The 19,532-nt window shown below is 44.9% G+C and overlaps 1 protein-coding gene across 1 annotated transcript in view; it reads left to right on the top strand.

Annotated features, from left to right (window-relative positions):
* Positions 1–19,532, top strand: part of myo16 (myosin XVI) — an 875,686-nt gene that overhangs the window by 469,269 nt on the left and 386,885 nt on the right. Inside the window, exons 15-17 of the mRNA XM_072476270.1 lie at positions 656–773; positions 4,892–5,039; positions 6,094–6,205. Of these exons, the coding sequence (XP_072332371.1) occupies positions 656–773; positions 4,892–5,039; positions 6,094–6,205 (378 nt within the window). The remainder of the gene's footprint in view (positions 1–655; positions 774–4,891; positions 5,040–6,093; positions 6,206–19,532) is intronic.

The following is a 19,532-nucleotide window of genomic DNA, read 5'->3' as shown; positions in this document are numbered from 1 at the left end:
AAGAATATAACACTAAGTAATCCTTAATAACTTCTCAAACAACATCCAGAAGACAAAATAAACACCTTTTAACAGAAGTTCATTAGGTTTACATTCACTACTGAGAACATTTATAATTCTGAATTCACCAAATGATCAAGAGATAGTCTTTTCATGGCAGAGAGAACAGCACTACACCTGCTTTGTCTGACTTCAGCTCCAACACTGAAAACAAAGCTAAACCACGCCCTGCAGCAAACAGCCTAAAACGAAAGTAAAAAGCTGACAGACAGCCCAGCTCCACCCACACTCTGACATCACTGATAAACACCCATTTCTTAAAGGTACCCTCAAATGACTCTGGGCAGTCAAAGCTTTGACTGAAAATAACCCTCTTAATTTTGATAGGCTTAAATCAGTAAATATAAAACTTTTAATTATTGGATAAAAATGACCCAGAGTCATCCTAAAGGTTTTCAGGCCAGGTGATGTTATTAGCACTTATATTTACGGTGCATTGAAATTGAAGAATTAGAATGATATGTTGTAGGGAAGAATGGATTCATTCACAAATACTGAAATAAGTTTCCATGTCGGTCTCGCAGTCACAAGGAACGTAAAGTTTACGTGGCAGTTCTCATGCTACTTTATGTTTTGATAAGCATTTTCCTTCTAGGTCAGCTGTGTACTGGAATCTTTTGGTCATGCAAAAACAACACTGAATGATACTTCCAGTCGGTATATGAAGTACCTAGGATTGCAGTTCAGTGAAGACAACAGGACGCTAACTGGAGGTAAGGCTGTTTGTGAAACCATTTACTTTCAAGCTTTCACAAAATTGTACACCTGGTGCAAAGGTCCCAGAATTGTAAATCACAAACTTAAGAAAATGTTGCCCAACATTTCCTGGTCATTCATAACCTCTGGGTTGAAATGGTTCCAATGTATCTGCTTCAGATTAATGGCAGCAACCAGTGACAATTCAAAATTTGTTTGGTTTTGCGGTCTGAATTCAGCCTCAGAGATGTGGGACCCTGTTAGACAAATACAGCTTTGTTGGAGAATGAAACTTATTGAATTTATGAAAACATTCTGGGACCACATTTGGTGCAGCTCTGTTCCTGAAAAAACATCTATAACAGGGAATTATCATTAAGCTAAATTTGAAGTTCCCATCTTCTTCCAAATAAGCATCTTACAAGTTACCTTTTAACTGCTGGGTAACTAAAATGGAATGTAAGCACCATAGGTAGAACCAAATCTACAACTCACAGAACTGTTACAGCACAGAAGGAGGCCATTTGGACTATCATGTCTCCACCAGTTCTCCAAACGAGTATTATGACTTAGTGCCATTGCCTTACTTTTTCCCCATATTCTATTAATTCTATTCAAATAATAATCTAGCGTCCTCTTGAATTCCTCGATTAAAGATGCCTCCACCACACTTTCAAGCAGTGCATTCCAGGCCTCAACCACTCGTTGAGTGAACAAAAAAATGTTCACATCACATTTGCTTTTTTGTAAATCACCTTAGATCTGTGCCCTCTCGTTCTTGATCTTTTTACGAGCAGGAACAGTTTCTCCCTATCTCCTCTGTCCAGCCTCTTCATGTTTTTGAACATCTCTATCAAATCTCCTCTTAGCCATCTTCTGGACAGTGGCTACTTCTGCAATCTAACCTCATAACTGAAGTTTCTCATTCCTGGAACCATTTTTGTAAACGTTGTCTGCACTCTCTCCAAAGTGTTCACATCCTATAGTGTGAAGCCCAGAGCTGTCCACAATATTCCAGCTAAGGTCTAACTAGTGTCTTGTATAAGTTTACCATAACCTCCTTGCTCTTATACTCTAAGACCCTATGAATGAAGCCCAGAATACTGAGTACGTGCATAAAAAAGTGCATCATTATGTTCACTTTTAACAAACCCAAAGGGTGCTTCCCTCTCCAAAAAGGGTGGGTACCTTTCCTCTCCAAAGGAACTTAAAGTTACATTAGAATATTAGATAGTTTCTTTAAGCAAAAGAAAAATGACACAACTGCATAAAAGGTGTTTTCTTAAAATTGGCCATGAGCTAAGAATTTTTGTGTGTGTGTAGACCCCTTAGAATGTACGAGTGATTCAATTTAAAAAAAATAATGCATCAGACAAGCTTTAGTCTTGAACTAAGTAAAGGTTAATTTATTATGAAAACTGCTGTTGCAAGTTACTTGGGTGAAAGTTAAAAAGATACTAACTAAGATAGAGATGCAATGTTTAAAAGGAAATAAAGATATATACAGGTGAGATTTCAAAGAGAAATAACATCGTGGCCCTGTTACTTGAATTCTTGGATTGGATTGGATTTGTTTAGTGTCACGTGTTCCGAGGTACAGTGAAAAGTATTTTTCTGCGAGCAGCTCAACAGATCATTAAGTCCATGGGAAGAAAAGGGAAGAAAAGAAAATACATAATAGGGCAACACAAGGTATACAATGTAACTACATAAGCACCGGTATCAGATGAAGCATACAGGGTGTAGTGTTAATGAGGTCAGTCCATAAGAGTGTCATTTAGGAGTTTGGTAACAGCGGGGAAGAAGCTGTTTTTGAGTCTGTTCGTGCGTGTTCTCAGACTTCTGTATCTCCTGCCCAATGGAAGAAGTTGGAAGAGTGAGTAAGCCGGCTGGGAGGAGTCTTTGATTATGCTGCCCGCTTTCCCCAGGCAGCGGGAGGTGTAGATGGAGTCAATGGATGGGAGTCAGGTTCGTGTGATGGACTGGGTGGTGTTCACGACTCTCTGAAGTTTCTTGCGGTCCTGGGCCGAGCAGTTGCCACACCAGGTTGTGATGCAGCCAGGTAGGATGCTTTCTATGGTGCATCTGTAAAAGTTGGTATGGGTGAATGTGGACATGCCAAATTTCCTTAGTTTCCTGAGGAAGTATAGGCGCTGTTGTGCTTTCTTGATGGTAGCATCGACGTGGGTGGACCAGGACAGATTTTTGGAGATGTGCACCCCTAGGAATTTGAAACTGCTAACCATCTCCACGTCGGCCCCGTTGATGCTGACACAATTCTTTCTTTCCGAATTGAAACTTGAGGTTCAGTTTAGAGGATGGCTTCTTTAGTTAACTATTCAGAGTCTTACCTTTCCATGTAGTCCCAGCAGGTCAGCAGTTTCTTTGTGTTCTTCTTGGGGGTTCTGCATAAAAATGGTTCTTCTCAAACAGTCTCGATACAGTTCCAAAACTTAAAATGGCTGCTACGTTAATTTTGATGAGGCATTGTTTTACCAGGCAAAGAAGTTAATTATGTTGAGGTCCTTTGAATTCCTTTCCTGCCTCCTGTTTTCTCAGAAATCAAAGGGTTTTTTCTCACTTTTTTTAGAATTAATTGAACATCCCTGGAGGGGACTTTGTATGTATTAATGTAGACAGCTCTAGCTGATCTGAATCTGACAAGGTTTGAATAAACACTGGGAGATGCCATGTTCTTTGTTTACACTTCCATTTTGAAAAAGGCTTTGGACTGGATTGGATTTGTTTATTGTCACGTCTCCCGAGGTACAGTGAAAAGTATTTTTCTGCAAGCAGCTCAAACAGATCATTTAGTCCATGGAAATAAAATACATAATCGGGCAAGAAAATACATAATAGTGTAAAGATTTGAAAAACAGAAATGTGCCTTTAAAACTGTTGCACATAAAATCTTTACTATCTTAATTACAGTTTGTGACCAGCAAAAACAGACATTTTTACAGAATCCTTCCGTGTTTTTAGGAATTCCAAAAGCAAATCATATCCAATAATTTGTTTTGATATGCATTCATTGTTAAAGTGTTATGGGTGCCACAAATTGGAATGAGATAAATGACCAGAAGCTGTTTTTGAAGCTGTTGGTTGAAGGATTAATGTTGTTCAGGGCAGTGGGAGAACTTCCCTCCCCTTCCTTGAATCCTGTCACTGGCTTCAACTGAACATCTCATCCAAAAGGTAGCACCTTTGATAATCACGGCACTATTCAACCTATACCATATGCTCAATTCTGAATAAGAGTTTGAGCTCTTGATCTTCAGCTTCAGACTGAAGACAACTGCTAACTTTGCCAAGGTTGTCTTTGGGTTGAACATTAGATATCATTAATGTTTTCATTGGTAAATATTGTGAAGATTAAACTATTTTACTTTGCATGTTTCATACTTCTCAGTGAATACTTGCCCATTGATATCAATATATTGTAGTATGCTTCCAAGATGCATAATGCCATATTCTCCTTATTGTGTTCAAAATAAATTATCAAAGTATCATAGAATTTACAGTGCAGAAGGAGGCCATTCGGCCCATCGAGTCTGCACCAGCTCTTGGCAAGAACACCCCACTTACCCACACCTCCACCCCATTGCCGCAACCCAGCAACACCATCCAACCTAAGGGCAATTTATCATGGCCAATCCACCTAACCTGCACATCTTTGGACTGTGGGAGGAAACCAGAGCACCCGGAGGAAACCCATGCAGACAGGGGGAGAACGTGCAGACTCTAACAGACAGTGACCCAAGCGGGAATCGAACCTGGGACCCTGGCACTGTGAAGCTATAGTGCTAACCACTATGCTACCATGCTGCCCCATTAGGCTCATGCAACTCTGTCAAACTTCACTGTGAATTCATAAAGAGTTAATTTCACTTTCCCACCAGAGGGCAGCAGTTATAAAGGTTGCATGCTGGGAAATCATGGATGCAAAATCAACAAAAAAAATCATCATGGATAATTTTGTAGACCACTTTGCTAAAAAACAAAATAAAGCTATAAAATAAATACATTGTTATTGCATGACAAGTATGGATTACTGTTGCAAGTTAAATAATAATAGGAGTCTAACTTGTTGAAAGATGTGACAGTGCTCTGATAAGTTAACAAATTATTCTTCCAGCCAGAGTTTATACCTACTGTTTAGAGAAGTCTCGGCTTATCTCTCGGCCATATAGCCAGCGCAATTTTAATATTTTTTATCTGATGAATGATGGCCTGTCAACTGAGGAGAAGTGTGCTTTGCATCTCAGCAATCTTTCTGCACACAGGTATGTGCTATAGCGTCTTCTTTCTAAACAGACTGAGATCATGTTCCATATATACCGTAGACACTAGCAGATGGAAGCACTGTAGTTCAGGGTAAGCCAGAGAATGTAATATTTATTATAATAAGGATGTCATCTGATATTGGGAATTATCACAGAAAAAAGTGAATTATATATCTACTTGAAAAGGAAAGCAATGTGGCGCCAGAGGCATCGACGTTAGACGTAGAATCAGAGAATCATATAATCCCCAGTGTAGAAGGAGGCCCATCGAGTCTGCACCAACCATCCAAAAGAGCACTCTACCTAGGCCCACATATCTGGACACCTAAGGGGCAATTCAGCATGACCAGTCCACCTACCCTGCACATTTTTGGACTCTTGGAGGAAACCTGAGCACCAGAGGAAACCCACGCAGACACTGGGAGAATGTGCAAATTCCACACAGACCATCACACAGACTTGAACTCAGGTCCCTGGCTCTGTGCGGTAACAGTGCTAACCACTGTGCCACTGCGCTGCAGAGCAGAGTATGAATAAAATGGTTTCCTTCGACATTGCCTGAAAATTGCAGGTATGTCTGCCTCAAGCACCAATGACTGAAAGGTTCCCAGGTTCTACCAGCAGACTGAAGATATTGGGGACAATGTGCTTATACCTCACCCTAACCCACTCCAGAAGTTTACACTTCAAACCCAAACTCTGGCTGTTGAACGTTCCAGATCAGGGATTCAGATTAAACTTGAAGCAGCTGTGTGATAAATTGAGTGTAATATTATCTTGTGCACTGTACCTCTCTAGGCCACCTCCCTCAGTGAGACCTGAAAGGCACAATTCAGCATGGAAACCAGAAAATATATTGAAAGCGTGGTCACAAAATGCATTCTAATATTTTGTGCTGCTGATAATAATGTGAACTGTTCAGTTAGAGAAATAGTTTTCTCTCAGTATTATTCTCACTTACTACTGGATAGAGAGCACAAGATAGCCAGTAACAGCAAAGCATCAGGTGTACATGAATTATTTAAGCATTAATTAGCTGTCCTATTTGGCACAGGTATATGATCCAGAATGCACAGGAAGAGGTGACAGCAACTGAGATGATTCGAAACAGGGACAGGTTTCTTGCTCTAAAGCAAGCTTTAAGAAACATGGGTTTCAACACTCTGGTAAGATGAATCATCAAGTTCTGAACTGTCATTTTACATCCTTGCAGTGTTTGAAAACATGAGATAACAATGGTTGTTGTTGCATTAATAAGGGAGATTTTCAAATGATCTTCCATTTTCAATCCAAACACCTTCCTTTGTCAATTCAAAATAGCAAGGTGCAGCTGGTCGGGGAAAATTGAGTCACCAGAAATGCTGGTTACGTTGATTCTCCCATTCCCATTTTTGATTGTAATCCAAACTAATTTTACCTTGCATTTCATCTGGTAATAAAGTATGGGCACAATTTTCTCCAGCTCTGGGAACATAATCGGAGCAGAGTCTGGGAAACAGCAGCCACAATTTATCTTCTGGGTGTTGTATTGTTAAATTATTCCAATATTAGTTAGGAGCCGGAGGAGATCAGGCACAGTAGATTATGTGGAAATGGGACTTCTGACTAAGACTGTCTGATGATCACTTGTAACAATACTGTCATGGACAGAAGCATCTGTCACAAGTAAATTGGTGGGATGAGGTCAAGTCGGTGTTTCCCTCTTGTTGTTTCTCTCACCACCTCCTGCAGTGCATTGAGTCACTCTTGGTGATGGCCATTGAAGTCCCCCACCCAGAGTATATTCTGTGTCCTTGCGACCTTCAATGCTTCCTCCAAGTTGTGTTTAACATGGAGAGGTACTGATTCATCAACTGAGGGAGGACGGTAAGTGATAGCAAGCAGGAGGTGACCTTGCTCATGTTTACCATGAGCGTCTCACTATTACTGGCTGTCTCGCCGTCTGATTCGCCAGACTCGCGCCTCAGCTTTCCGCTTTTAAGGGCTCCCTCACCACTCACTCCCAGTCAGCACACAAGCATGGCAGCGCGCAGACCTGCTCCTCGCTTTGGGGATAGAATCATAGAATCAGAGAAGTTTACAGCATGGAAACAGGCCCTTCGGCCCAACCAGTCCATGCCGCCCAGTTTATACCATTAAGCTAGTCCCAGTTGCCCGCACTTGGCCCATAACCCTCTATACCCATCTTACCCATGTAACTATCTAAATGCTTTTTAAAAGACACAATTGTACCCGCCTCTACTACTACCTCTGGCAGCACATTCCAGACACTCACTACCTTCTGAGTGAAGAAATTGCCCCTCTGGGCCCTTCTGAATCTCTCCCCTCTCACCTTAAACCTATGCCCTCTAGTTTTAGACTCCCCTACCTTTGCGAAAAGATGTTGACTATCTACCTTATCTATGCCCCTCATTATTTTATAAACCTCTATAAGATCACCCCTAAGCCTCCTACGCTCCAGGGAAAAAAGTCCCAGTCTATCCAGCCTCTCCTTATAACTCAAACCATCAAGTCCTGGTAACATCCTAGTAAATCTTTTCTGCACTCTTTCTAGTTTAATAATATCCTTTCTATAATAGGGTGACCAGAACTGCACACAGTATTCCAAGTGTGGCCGTACCAATGTCTTGTACAACTTCAACAAGACGTCCCAACTCCTGTATTCAATGTTCTGACCAATGAAATCAAGCATGCCGAATGCCTTCTTCACCACCCTGTCCACCTGCGACTCCACCTTCAAGGAGCTATGAACCTGTACTCCTAGATCTCTTTGTTCTATAACTCTCCCCAACGCCATACCATTAACTGAGTAGGTCCTGGCCTGATTCGATCTGCCAAAATGCATCACCTCACATTTATCTAAATTAAACTCCATCTGCCATTCGTCGGCCCACTGGCCTAATTGATCAAGATCCCGTTGCAATGCTAGATAACCTTCTTCACTATCCACTGTGCCACCAATCTTGGTGTCATCTGCAAACTTACTAACCATGCCTCCTAAATTCTCATCCAAATCATTAATATAAATCACAAATAACAGTGGACCCAGCACCGATCCCTGAGGCACACCACTGGTCACAGGCCTCCAGTTTGAAAAACAACCCTCTACAACCACCCTCTCTCTGCCTTCTGTCGTCCAGCCAATTTTGAATCCAATTGGCAACCTGACCCTGGATCCCGTGAGCTTTAACCTTCTGCAACAAGCTACCATGCGGTACCTTGTCAAAGGCTTTGCTAAAGTCCATGTAGACAATGTCTACCTGCACTGCCCTCATCTACCTTCTTGGTCACCCCCTCAAATAACTCAATCAAATTTGTGAGACATGATTTTCCACGGACAAATCCATGCTGACTGCCCCGACTCAGTCCTTGCCTCTCTAAATGCTTGTAGATCCTGTCTCTCCGAATACCTTCTAGCAACTTACCTACCACAGACGTTAGGCTCACCGGTCTGTAGTTCCCAGGCTTTTCCCTGCTGCACTTCTTAAACAAGGGCACAACATTCGCTACTCTCCAATCTTCAGGCACCTCACCTGTGGCTGCCAATGATTCAAATATCTCTGTTAGGGGACCCGCAATTTCCTCCCTAGCCTCCCACAACATCCTGGGATACATTTCATCAGGTCCCGGGGATTTATCTACCTTTATGCGCTTTAAGACTTCCAGCACCTCCTCCTCTGTAAATGCACACTTCTCAAGACATCACTATTTATTTCCCTTAGTTTCCTAACATCCATGCCTTTCTCCACCATGAATACCGATGAGAAATATTCATTCAGGATCTCACCCAACTCTTGTGGCTCTGCACATAGATGTCCTTGTTGATCCTTAAGAGGCCCTACTCTGTTCCTAGTTACTCTTTTTCCCTTTATGTATCTGTAGAAGCTCTTTGGATTCTCCTTTGCATTATTTGCCAAAGCAATTTCATGTCCCCTTTTTGCCCTCCTGATTTCCCTCTTAACTCTATTTCGACAATCTCTATACTCTTCAAGGGATCCACTTGATCCCAGTTGTTTATGTACGTCACATGCCTCCTTCTTTTTGACCAGAGTCTCAATATCTCGAGTCATCCAGGGTTCCCTACTTCTACCAGCCTTGCCCTTCACTCTAAAGGGAATGTGCTTACCCTGCAGCCTGGTTAACACATTTTTAAAAGCCTCCCATTTACCAGCCGTCCCTTTGCCTGCCAACAGTCTCACCCAATCTACCTCTGAAAGTTCCTGTCTGATACCATCAAAATTGGCCTTGCCCCAATTAAGAATTTTAACTCTTGGGCCAGACCTGTCATTCTCCATAGCTATCTTAAAACTAATGGAGTTATGGTCACTTGTCCCAAAGTGATCCCTCACTAACACTTCTGTCACTTGCCCTTCCTTATTTCCCAAGACGAGGTCAAGTTTTGCCCCCTCTCTAGTCGGTCCATCCACATACTGAATGAGAAATTCCTCCTGAATACACTCAACAAATTTCCCTCCATCCAAGCCCCTAATGCTATGGCTGTCCCAGTCAATGTTGGGAAAGTTAAAGTCCCCTACTATTACCACCCTATTTTTCTTGCAGCTATCTGTAATCTCCTTACATATTTGCTCCTCAATTTCCCGCTGACTATTTGTGGGCCTGTAGTACAGTCCTATCAAGGTGATCTCTCCCTTCTTATTTTTCAGTTCCACCCATATAGACTCAGTGGGCGAACCCTCGGATATATCCCCTCTAAGTACTGCCGTGATGTTCTCCCTAATCAAAAATGCCACTCCCCCTCCTCTCTTACCTCCTGTTCTATCCTTTCCGTAGCATCTGTACCCCGGAACATTGAGCTGCCAGTCCTGCCCCTCCCTTAGCCATGTTTCAGTCATAGCTATAATATCCCAGTCCCATGTTCCCATCCATGCCCTGAGTTCATCTGCTTTGCCCGTCAGGCCCCTTGCATTGAAATAAATGCAGTTTAATGTAGACTTTCCTTGCTCTCTGCCCTGCTTTCTCTGGTCATGCTTTACACACTCTCCCTTCCTGCCTTTTGTTTCCATCCCCACTGACTTCCTACATCGGTTCCCACCCCCCTGCCACATTAGTTTAAACCCTCCCCAACTGCACTAGCAAACACACCCCCGAGAACATTGGTTCCGGTCCCACTCAGATGCAGACCGTCCGATTTGTACAGGTCCCACCTCCCCCAGAACCGGTTCCAATTCCCAGGAATTTGAAACCCTCCCTCTTGCACCATCTCTCAAGCCACGTATTCATCCTAGCTATCCTGTCATTCCTTCTCTGACTATCACGTGGCACTGGTAGCAATCCTGAGATTACTACCTTTGAGGTCCTACTATTTAGTTTAACTCCTAACTCCCTAAATTCAGCTTGTAGGACCTCATCCAGTTTTTTACCTATATCGTTGGTGCCTATATGCACCACGACAGCTGGCTGTTCACCCTCTCCCTCGAGAATGCCCTGCAGCCGCTCCGAGACATCCTTGACCCTTGCACCAGGGAGGCAACATACCAACCTGGATTCTCGTTTGCGTCCGCAGAAACGCCTGTCTATTCCCCTTACAATTGAATCCCCTATCACTATAGCTCCGCCACTCTTTTTCCCGCCCTTCTGTGCAGCAGAGCCAGCCATGGTGCCATGAACCTGGCTGCTGCCACCTTCCCCTGGTGAGCCATCTCCCCCAACAGTTTCCAAAACGGTAAATCTGTTTTGGAGGGAGATGACCGCAGGGGATCCCTGCACTGCTTTCCTACTCTTCCTCTGTCTGTTGGTCACCCATTCCCTATCTGCCTCAGTAATCTTAATCTGCGGTGTGACCAACTCACTGAATGTGCTATCCACAACTTCCTCAGCATCGCGGATGCTCCAAAGTAAATCCATCTGCAGCTCCAGAGCCGTCAAGCGGTCTAACAGGAGCTGCAGTTGGACACACTTCTTGCAGATGAAGGAGTCAGGGACACCAGAAGGGTCCCTGAATTGCCACATCTCACAAGAGGAGCATGACACGGGTCTGAGCTCTCCTGCCACGACTTAAACCTGAAGCTAAATTTGAACTACACTACACAGCTAAGAGAAAGTCAAAGAGCGAAAAGAAAAATCACTTACCAGTCACAAGCCAATCACTTACCTGCTGGCTGTGATGTAATTGCTCCCGAGACTCCCTCACAGGTCTGCTTCTCTGCACCTCCTTAAGATGAGCACCAAATTCCCTTGACTAGTTAATTAATTTACTTAAATAATTGGTTTTTTTTTTTGGAAACTCAACCCCAAACACCAAACTCCAAAAAACACAGCCCTCACTCACCTCTTACCCGAACTCAGCCTTACCCAAACTCAGATACACTCTGTTTGCTTCCAGCACTCCTTTTCTAAAGGCACTTCAGCCACACCTTTTGTATCCTTCCTGATTTACAGTCAGCCAATAGGCCTGCTCCCGGAACTGAACTCCCAAAACTATGAACTCTCTGTGAACTCCCGCTGCTTTATGGACTCTCTCTCTGTGAATTCCCGCTGCCTTATGGACTCTCTCTCTGTGAACTCCCGCTGCCTTATGGACTCTCTCTCCGTGAACTCCCGAAACTATGGACTCTCTGTGAACTCCCGCTGCTTTATGGAAAGGGATGGGGATGCCCACCTAGGCAGGCTTCTCGACACTGTGACAGAGAGATGGGGCATCCTGTTCTCCCGAAGGGGTCTCGGAGGGCCAGCAGCAGGGCCACCAATATCGCCAGGGAGGCAGTGGCAGCGGCTGTCAGTGCGACCAGCATGACCAGGAGGACAAGCGTCCAATGTCGGAAGAAGACCAACGACCTCCACCGAGCTACAAGGGTACGTTACCGCCTTTCTCTAGGGATCAGTTCCGTCTGCCACCCCTCAAATGCCCAAACCGCCCCCTACCCCTGCCCACCACAAATCACTGGCTAACACCTCATACCCTTCCCACATCCGATCTTTGTGCTTGTTCCTCAGCACCCCCTGGCACCTACCAACAAAACATTTTCATATCCATACATACGATCCATTGTAGATCCCCCTGATCCGGTACGATAAGATAAGGTAAAGCCACCATAGTCCCAAATGACCACAGGTTGACGGGTGACGATTTATCCTGATGATCACCACACCTCAGGCAAGAGGAAAAGGTTGAGAAGGCCTTCATGAATAACCTCAGCCAGTGCGGGAATTGAACCCACGCTGCTGGACTTGCTCTGCGTCACTAAGCAGCTGTCTAACCAAGTGAGCTAAACTGGCCCCAAACCCACCTGATGCATCACACACGGGGCTCACAAAGCTCTCTCTTTGTCCCCACGGGAAAAGATAGCCCATAATAAGCGGGAAAGGGCCAAGATGAGGGGGTGGTATGCCAGAGATCCAAGTCCTCACCCCCTCTGGGGAATTGGTCCTGGAAATCGCGGGGTTGTCTGAGGAGAGTGCAGTCACCGACAGTGAGCTTGGCCTGTGCCACGGAGGTGAGGATGAGGATCCACTGCCTCTTTACCCAGATGACCTGTCTCAAGTGAGTTGTTCATGTCAGACAAAATGATCCTTCCCTATCACTGACCACATGCCCCGACCCCCCTCTCTGCCACCCAAAAGACCACCTCCATAAGGAGGAGGTGTTAACAATTCTGGAAAGTGTGAAAATAGATAAGTCCCCTGGGCCGGATGGGATTTATCATAGGATTCTCTGGGAAGCTAGGGAGGAGATTGCTGAGCCTTTGGCTTTGATCTTGAAGTCATCTTTGTCAACAGGAATAGTGCCAGAAGACTGGAGGATAGCAAATGTTGTCCCCTTGTTCAAGAAGGGGAGTAGAGACAACCCAGTGAGCCTTACTTCTGTTGTGGGAAAAATCTTGGAAAGGTTTATAAGAGATAGGGTGTATAATCATCTGGAAAGGAATAATTTGATTAGACATAGTCAACACGGTTTTGTGAAGGGTAGGTCGTGCCTCACAAACCTTATTGAGTTCTTTGAGAAAGTGACCAAACAGGTGGATGAGGGTAAAGCAGTTGATGTGGTGTGTGTGGATTTCAGTAAAGCATTTGATAAGGTTCCCCACGGTAGGCTACTGCAGAAAATACGGAAGCATGTAGTTAGTAACAAGTATACCGCTTTGGATACTGTTGGCGGGGGGGGGGACTTACCAGGGTTAAGCCATGGGGTACAGGTCTCTGGCACAGAGTCTGTCCCTGTTGCTCAGAAGGGAAGTGGGGAGAGGACTAGAGCATTAGTCATTGGAGACTCCATAGTTAGGGGAATAGATAGGTGATTCTGAGGGAACGAGAGACTCGCGGTTGGTGTGATGCCTCCCAGGTGCCAGGGTGCGAGATGTCTCGGATCGTGTTTTAGGGATCCTTAAGGGGGAGGGGGAGCAGCCCCAAGTCATGGTCCACATAGGTACCAACGACATAGGTAGGAAAAGGGATGGGGATATAAGGCAGGAATTCAGGGAGCTAGCTGGAAACTTAGATCTAGGACAAACAGAGTTATTATCTCTGGGTTGTTACCCGTGCCACGTGATAGCGAGACGAGGAATAGGGAGAGAGAGGAGTTGAACACGTGGCTACAGGGATGGTGCAGGAGGGAGGGTTTCAGATTTCTGGATAATTGGGGCTCATTCTGGGGTTGGTGGGACCTCTACAAACGGGATGGTCTGCATCTGGACCAGAGGGGTACCAATATTCTGGGGGGGAAATTTGCTAATGCTCCTCGGGAGGGTTGAAACTAGTTCAGCAGGGGCTTGGGAACCTGAATTGTAGCTCCAGTATACAGGAGGTTGAGAGTAGTGAGGTCATGAGTAGGGTTTCAGAGTTGCAGGAGTGTACCGGCAGGCAGGAAGGTGGTTTAAAGTGTGTCTTCTTCAATGCCAGGAGCATCCGGAATAAGGTGGGTGAACTTGCGGAATGGGTTGGTACCTGGGATTTCGATGTTGTGGCCATTTCGGAGACATGGATAGAGCAGGGACAGGAATGGTTGTTGCAGGTGCCGGGATTTAGATATTTCAGTAAGCTCAGGGAAGGTGGTAAAAGAGGGAGAGGAGTGGCATTGTTAGTCAAGGACAGTATTACGGTGGCAGAAAGGACGTTTGATGAGGACTCGTCTGCTGAGGTAGTATGGGCTGAGGTTAGAAACAGGAAAGGAGAGGTCACCCTGTTAGGGGTTTTCTATAGGCCTCCGAAAAGTTCCAGAGATGTAGAGGAGAGGATTGCAAAGATGATTCTGGATAGGAGCGAAAGCAACCGGGTAGTTGTTATGGGGGACTTTAACTTTCCAAATATTGACTGGAAACGCTATAGTTCGAGTACATTAGATGGGTCCGTTTTTGTCCAATGTGTGCAGGAGGGTTTCCTGACACAGTATGTTGATAGGCCAACGAGAGGCGAGGTCATATTAGATTTGGTACTGAGTAATGGACCAGGACAGGTGTTAGATTTGGAGGTAGGTGAGCACCACAATTCGATTATGTTTACTTTAGTGATGGAAAGGGATAGGTATATACCGCAGGGCAAGAGTTATATCTGGGGGAAAGGCAATTATGATGCGATGAGGCAAGACTTAGGAAACATCGGATGGAGAGGAAAACTGCAGGGGATGGGCACAATGGAAATGTGGAGCTTGTTCAAGGAACAGCTACTGCGTGTCCTTGATAAGTATGTACCTGTCAGGCAGGGAGGAAGTGGTTGAGTGAGGGAACCGTGGTTTACTAAAGCAGTCGAAACACTTGTCAAGAGGAAGAAGGAGACTTATGTAAAGAGGAGACATGAAGGTTCAGTTAGGGTGCTCGAGAGTTACAAGTTAGCTAGGAAGGACCTAAAGAGAGAGCTAAGAAGAGCCAGGAGGGGACATGAGAAGTCTTTGGCAGATAGGATCAAGGATAACCCTAAAGTTTTCTATAGATATGTCAGGAATAAAAGAATGACTAGGGTAAGAGTAGGGCCAGTCAAGGGCAGTACGAAGTCTTACAACACCAGGTTAAAGTCCAACAGGTTTGTTTCGATGTCACTAGCTTTCGGAGCGCTGCTCCTTCCTCAGGCTCCTTCCTCCTTCCATCACCTGAGGAAGGAGCAGCGCTCCGGAAGCTAGTGACATCGAAACAAACATGTTGGACTTTAACCTGGTGTTGTAAGACTTCGTACAGTGCTCACCCCAGCCCAACGCCGGCCTCTCCACATCATGGCAGTCAAGGACAGTGGTGGGAAGTTGTGCTTGGAGTCCGAGGAGATAGGAGAGGTGCGAAATGAATATTTTTTGTCGGTATTCACACAGGAAAAAGACAATGTTGTCGAGGAGAATACTGAGATTCAGGCTACTAGACCAGAAGGGCTTGAGGTTCATAAGGAGGAGGTGTTACCAATTCTGGAAAGTGTGAAAATAGATAAGTCACCTGGGCCGGATGGGATTTATCCTCGGATTCTCTGGGAAGCTAGGGAGGAGATTGCTGAGCCTTTGGCCTTGATCTTTAAGTCATCTTTGTCTACAGGAATAGTGCCAGAAGACTGGAGGATAGCAAAATTTGTCCCCTTGTTCAAGAAGGGGAGTAGAGATAACCCCGGTAACTATAGACCAGTGAGCCTTACTTCTGTTGTGGGAAAAATCTTGGAAAGGTTTGTAAGAGATAGGATGTATAATCACCTGGAAAGGAATAATTTGATTAGAGATAGTCAACACGGTTTTGTGAGGGGTAGGTCGTGCCTCACAAACCTTATAGAGTTCTTTGAGAAGGTGACCAAACAGGTGGATGAAGGTAAAGCAGTTGATGTGGTGTATATGGATTTCAGTAAAGCGTTTGATAAGGTTCCCCAAGGTAGGCTACTGCAGGAAATACGGAGGCATGGGATTCAGGGTGATTTAGCAGTTTGGATCAGAAATTAGCTAGCTGGAAGAAGATAAAGGGTGGTGGTTGATGGGAAGTGTTCAGACTGGTGTCCAGTTACTAGTGGTGTACCACAAGGATCTGTTTTGGGGCCACTGCTGTGGAGGAGGGCGTAGAAGGATTGGTGAGTAAATTTGCAGATGACACTAAAGTTGGTGGAGTTGTGGACAGTGCGGAAGGATGTTACAAGTTACAGAGGGCCATAGACAAGCTGCAGCGCTGGGCTGAGAGGTGGCAAATGGAGTTTAATGCAGAAAAGTGTGAGGTGATTAATTTTGGAAGGAATAACAGGAATACAGAGTACTGGGCTAATGGTAAGATTCTTGGCAGTGTGGATGAGCAGAGAGATCTCGGTGTCCATGTATATAGATCCCTGAAAGTTGCCACTCAGGTTGAGAGGGTTGTTAAGAAGGCGTACGGTGTGTTAGCTTTTATTGGTAGAGGGATTGAGTTTCGGAGCCATGAGGTCATGTTGCAGCGATACAACACTCTGGTGCGGCCGCATTTGGAGTAATGCGTGGAATTCTGGTCGCCGCATTTTGGAAGGATGTGGAAGCACTGGAAAGGGTGCAGAGGAGATTTACCAGAATGTTGCCTGGTATGGAGGGACGATCTTCTGAGGAAAGGCTGAGGGACTTGAGGCTGTTTTCGTTAGAGAGAAGAAGATTAAGAGGTGACTTAATTGAGGCATACAAGATAATCAGAGGATTGGATAGGGTGGACAGTGAGAGCCTTTTTCCTTGGATGGTGATATCAAGCACGAGGGGGACATAGCTTTAATTTGAGGGGAGATAGATATAAGACAGATGTCAGAGGTAGGTTCTTTACTCAGAGAGTAATAAGGGCGTGGAATGCCCTGCCTGCAACAGTAGTGGACTCGCCAACACTAAGGGCATTCAAATGGTCATTGGATAGACATATGGACGATAAGGGAATAGTGTAGATGGGCTTTAGAGTGGTTTCACAGGTCGGCGCAACATCGAGGGCCAAAGGGCCTATACTGCGCTGTAATGTTCTATGTTCTATGTTCGGAGGAGAGCATTGAGGAGACCACCATTGAGACGTCACAGCTATCACCGCAAATTTCCACCAGCACAGAGACAAACACCTTGGTGGGCGACATTAGGGGACAGGCTTCTTGGGCACAATCTGGTAAACACCACACACCTGGTGCACATCATGTGGAGGCAGGAACATCCAAGGGAGTCAGCAGTCGGAGGTCTCAGCTGAGTCCCAGTCAAATGTTGAGCCTCTGGCCAGGGTTATCCCAGAGATAGATCAACAATCAGTTAGAGCTTCCATACCATGTCAAAACCTCTCTAGCTTCCCCCACCCTTGCATGTCTCACCTTCTCTCAGAGTGCCATCCAGTGAGCGAGTTGTGCTGGGAAGCCTTGCTCTGCAAACTCACCACAGCCACAGCAGAAGCCCTTCTGTGAATTTTGCCATTAAGCATTGAAGTTCTATCACCTGGGGCACAAGCAGGACACTACCCTGCACTGGTGTGTAGCAGCATCCGGGGCAATATCTTGCTCGTAGTGACCAATAACAGACCACCCCTGGGACCACCATTCAGTTGGGAATGGTGGCCTGCCCCCTAGAGCTGCTTGCCCAGTCAGAGACTTGACAACTCCGTAGCCTCAGCAGCACCACTGCTAGCGGCGACCATTGTTGAGGTTACATCACCAGGGAGACAGCAAAGTGCTGGTAGGTGACATTTGAACAGCAGGGGCCAACAGGTAATTAGGGGTGGGATCGTGGGGCACTAGCAGCAGTTTGGGCTCAAAGTTAGCCATTGTCACCATAGTTCCCCCTCCATGAGCAATGGAGTGCCAGTTAAGGTGGGACCTCCATGAGCCCATTCGGAGATCACGAGGACTTACCTATCTCATTAAGTGTAAGAATTGGCCACTGATCGAGTGGGTGGCCATGCTGCTAATGTTTCTGTCACGAATAATATGGCAATGTGGTGGAAGACATTGGCCTTTCTGCGCCATATTGTCAACCATCCCACCTTCAAACCCATCTTCAATGGGCCTGGAAAATTCAGCCCCAAGTGTGTAGAACAGTTCTGTAGAAAATTACAATCCTGACAGAGGAAGGACTGTATCCAGATAACACCAAGGTAGAGGATCCAAGCATTGTTTACGCTGGAGATTTCTTCCTTCATTACTGCAACTTGTGCAGCTGTGAAATGAGAGGACATATTGCGTTTATGGAGCAGCACTTACAGGGAGCTTTTATCAGAACCCTGCAGACATAAATCCATTGAATTTCTTCCTATTGATTCAAATGGATGTAAAATTAGAAGCCATGATCCTGGGATTTGCACCTTTCCTTTTTGGAGGCACTCGATCAAATAATTGAGCCTTCTAGGCCCTCTTGGCTGGTTTAGCTCACTTAGCTATGAGCTGGTTTGTGATGCAGAGCAACACCAGCAGCACAGATTCAACTCCTGTACCTGCTGAGTTTATTCATGAATCCCCTGCATCCTCAACCTTGCTCCATACCTGAGCTGTGGTGACCCTCAGGTTAAATCATCACCAGTCAGCTCTCCCCATCAAAGGGGAAAGCAGCCTATCGTCATCTGGGACAATGATGACTTTACCTTTACCTGCTCGTGACTAATCAGCAGTTTCCATATAGATTTTCTATGTACAGGTGAATACATTAACTACTCAGTAGTGCATTACAAATAAGTTGTCAGTGTTACTTTTTATGTAGTTTATATCTTTATGCACTGGCACCGTGTATCTTCACACTGCTGTGTAACAATCTGCGGTGTTTTTGACAAGTCTTGTATTACAAGTGGGTGTACAAGTAGTATTTTAGGTTTATTCACATTCAACAGATATGTCTGCTGAACATTAGTACTCACGGAGGGCAGGGATTTCTGGCCAGACACTGGCAGCCGAACAGCTCTCCAAGTATTCCTGTCCCGCCAATGACAAAATCCCAGCCGTAGAATCTCAAACATACTATGATCTATAATGACAGGAAAAGGACATTTTGTCTGTCAATCTCTGTGTATGGCAATTAGTTAAACATGTGACATTGATTATCCTATAAGTAACAGACAGCTGGGACAATCTGGGGTGAGCACTTCTTCTGGGTTAGTTGCTATGAGGAAGTGCCGTACAATAAACCTACTTGAACCTAAAAGACCAGATTGGATTGATTCTTCCACTGTAACCACCGTGAGTAACACATCTAATTCCGCTTTTCTGCTCACTCCCCATTTTCTTCAATGTAATTCGTTAAAGGCTGTTAAAAGCTGGAAGCACCTGGTCGGAGTTTACGTTATGGAAGCTTTGTTGCTGTTATCTGCTAGAATAAAGATCTTTTCACCTTGTGCAATAAAATCTGCCTTATTTATATTGTGGGCCAACCTCCACAACATCACGGTAACAGACAGATTTCACTTCCTGACCAGTGGCTGAGAATGAGAAACTCTTCTGCCGCCCTTTGTGTTTAAAATCAACTGATAAAATCCTGCTTTAGGGACACTATTTCTTGAAGAGCCTGTAATAACGATGAGGTAATTTTTTTCTCTTGAATACACCTGGCACAGTAGTTTGTCTGCTGGGAGTATGTATCTGCAACTTGAGCAGACTAGTTAACCTTTCATATCATAA

The sequence above is a fragment of the Scyliorhinus torazame genome, chromosome 15, assembly GCF_047496885.1.
Source record: "Scyliorhinus torazame isolate Kashiwa2021f chromosome 15, sScyTor2.1, whole genome shotgun sequence".
Taxonomy (NCBI): domain Eukaryota; kingdom Metazoa; phylum Chordata; class Chondrichthyes; order Carcharhiniformes; family Scyliorhinidae; genus Scyliorhinus; species Scyliorhinus torazame.
This window is presented reverse-complemented; position numbering and strand designations above follow the sequence as displayed.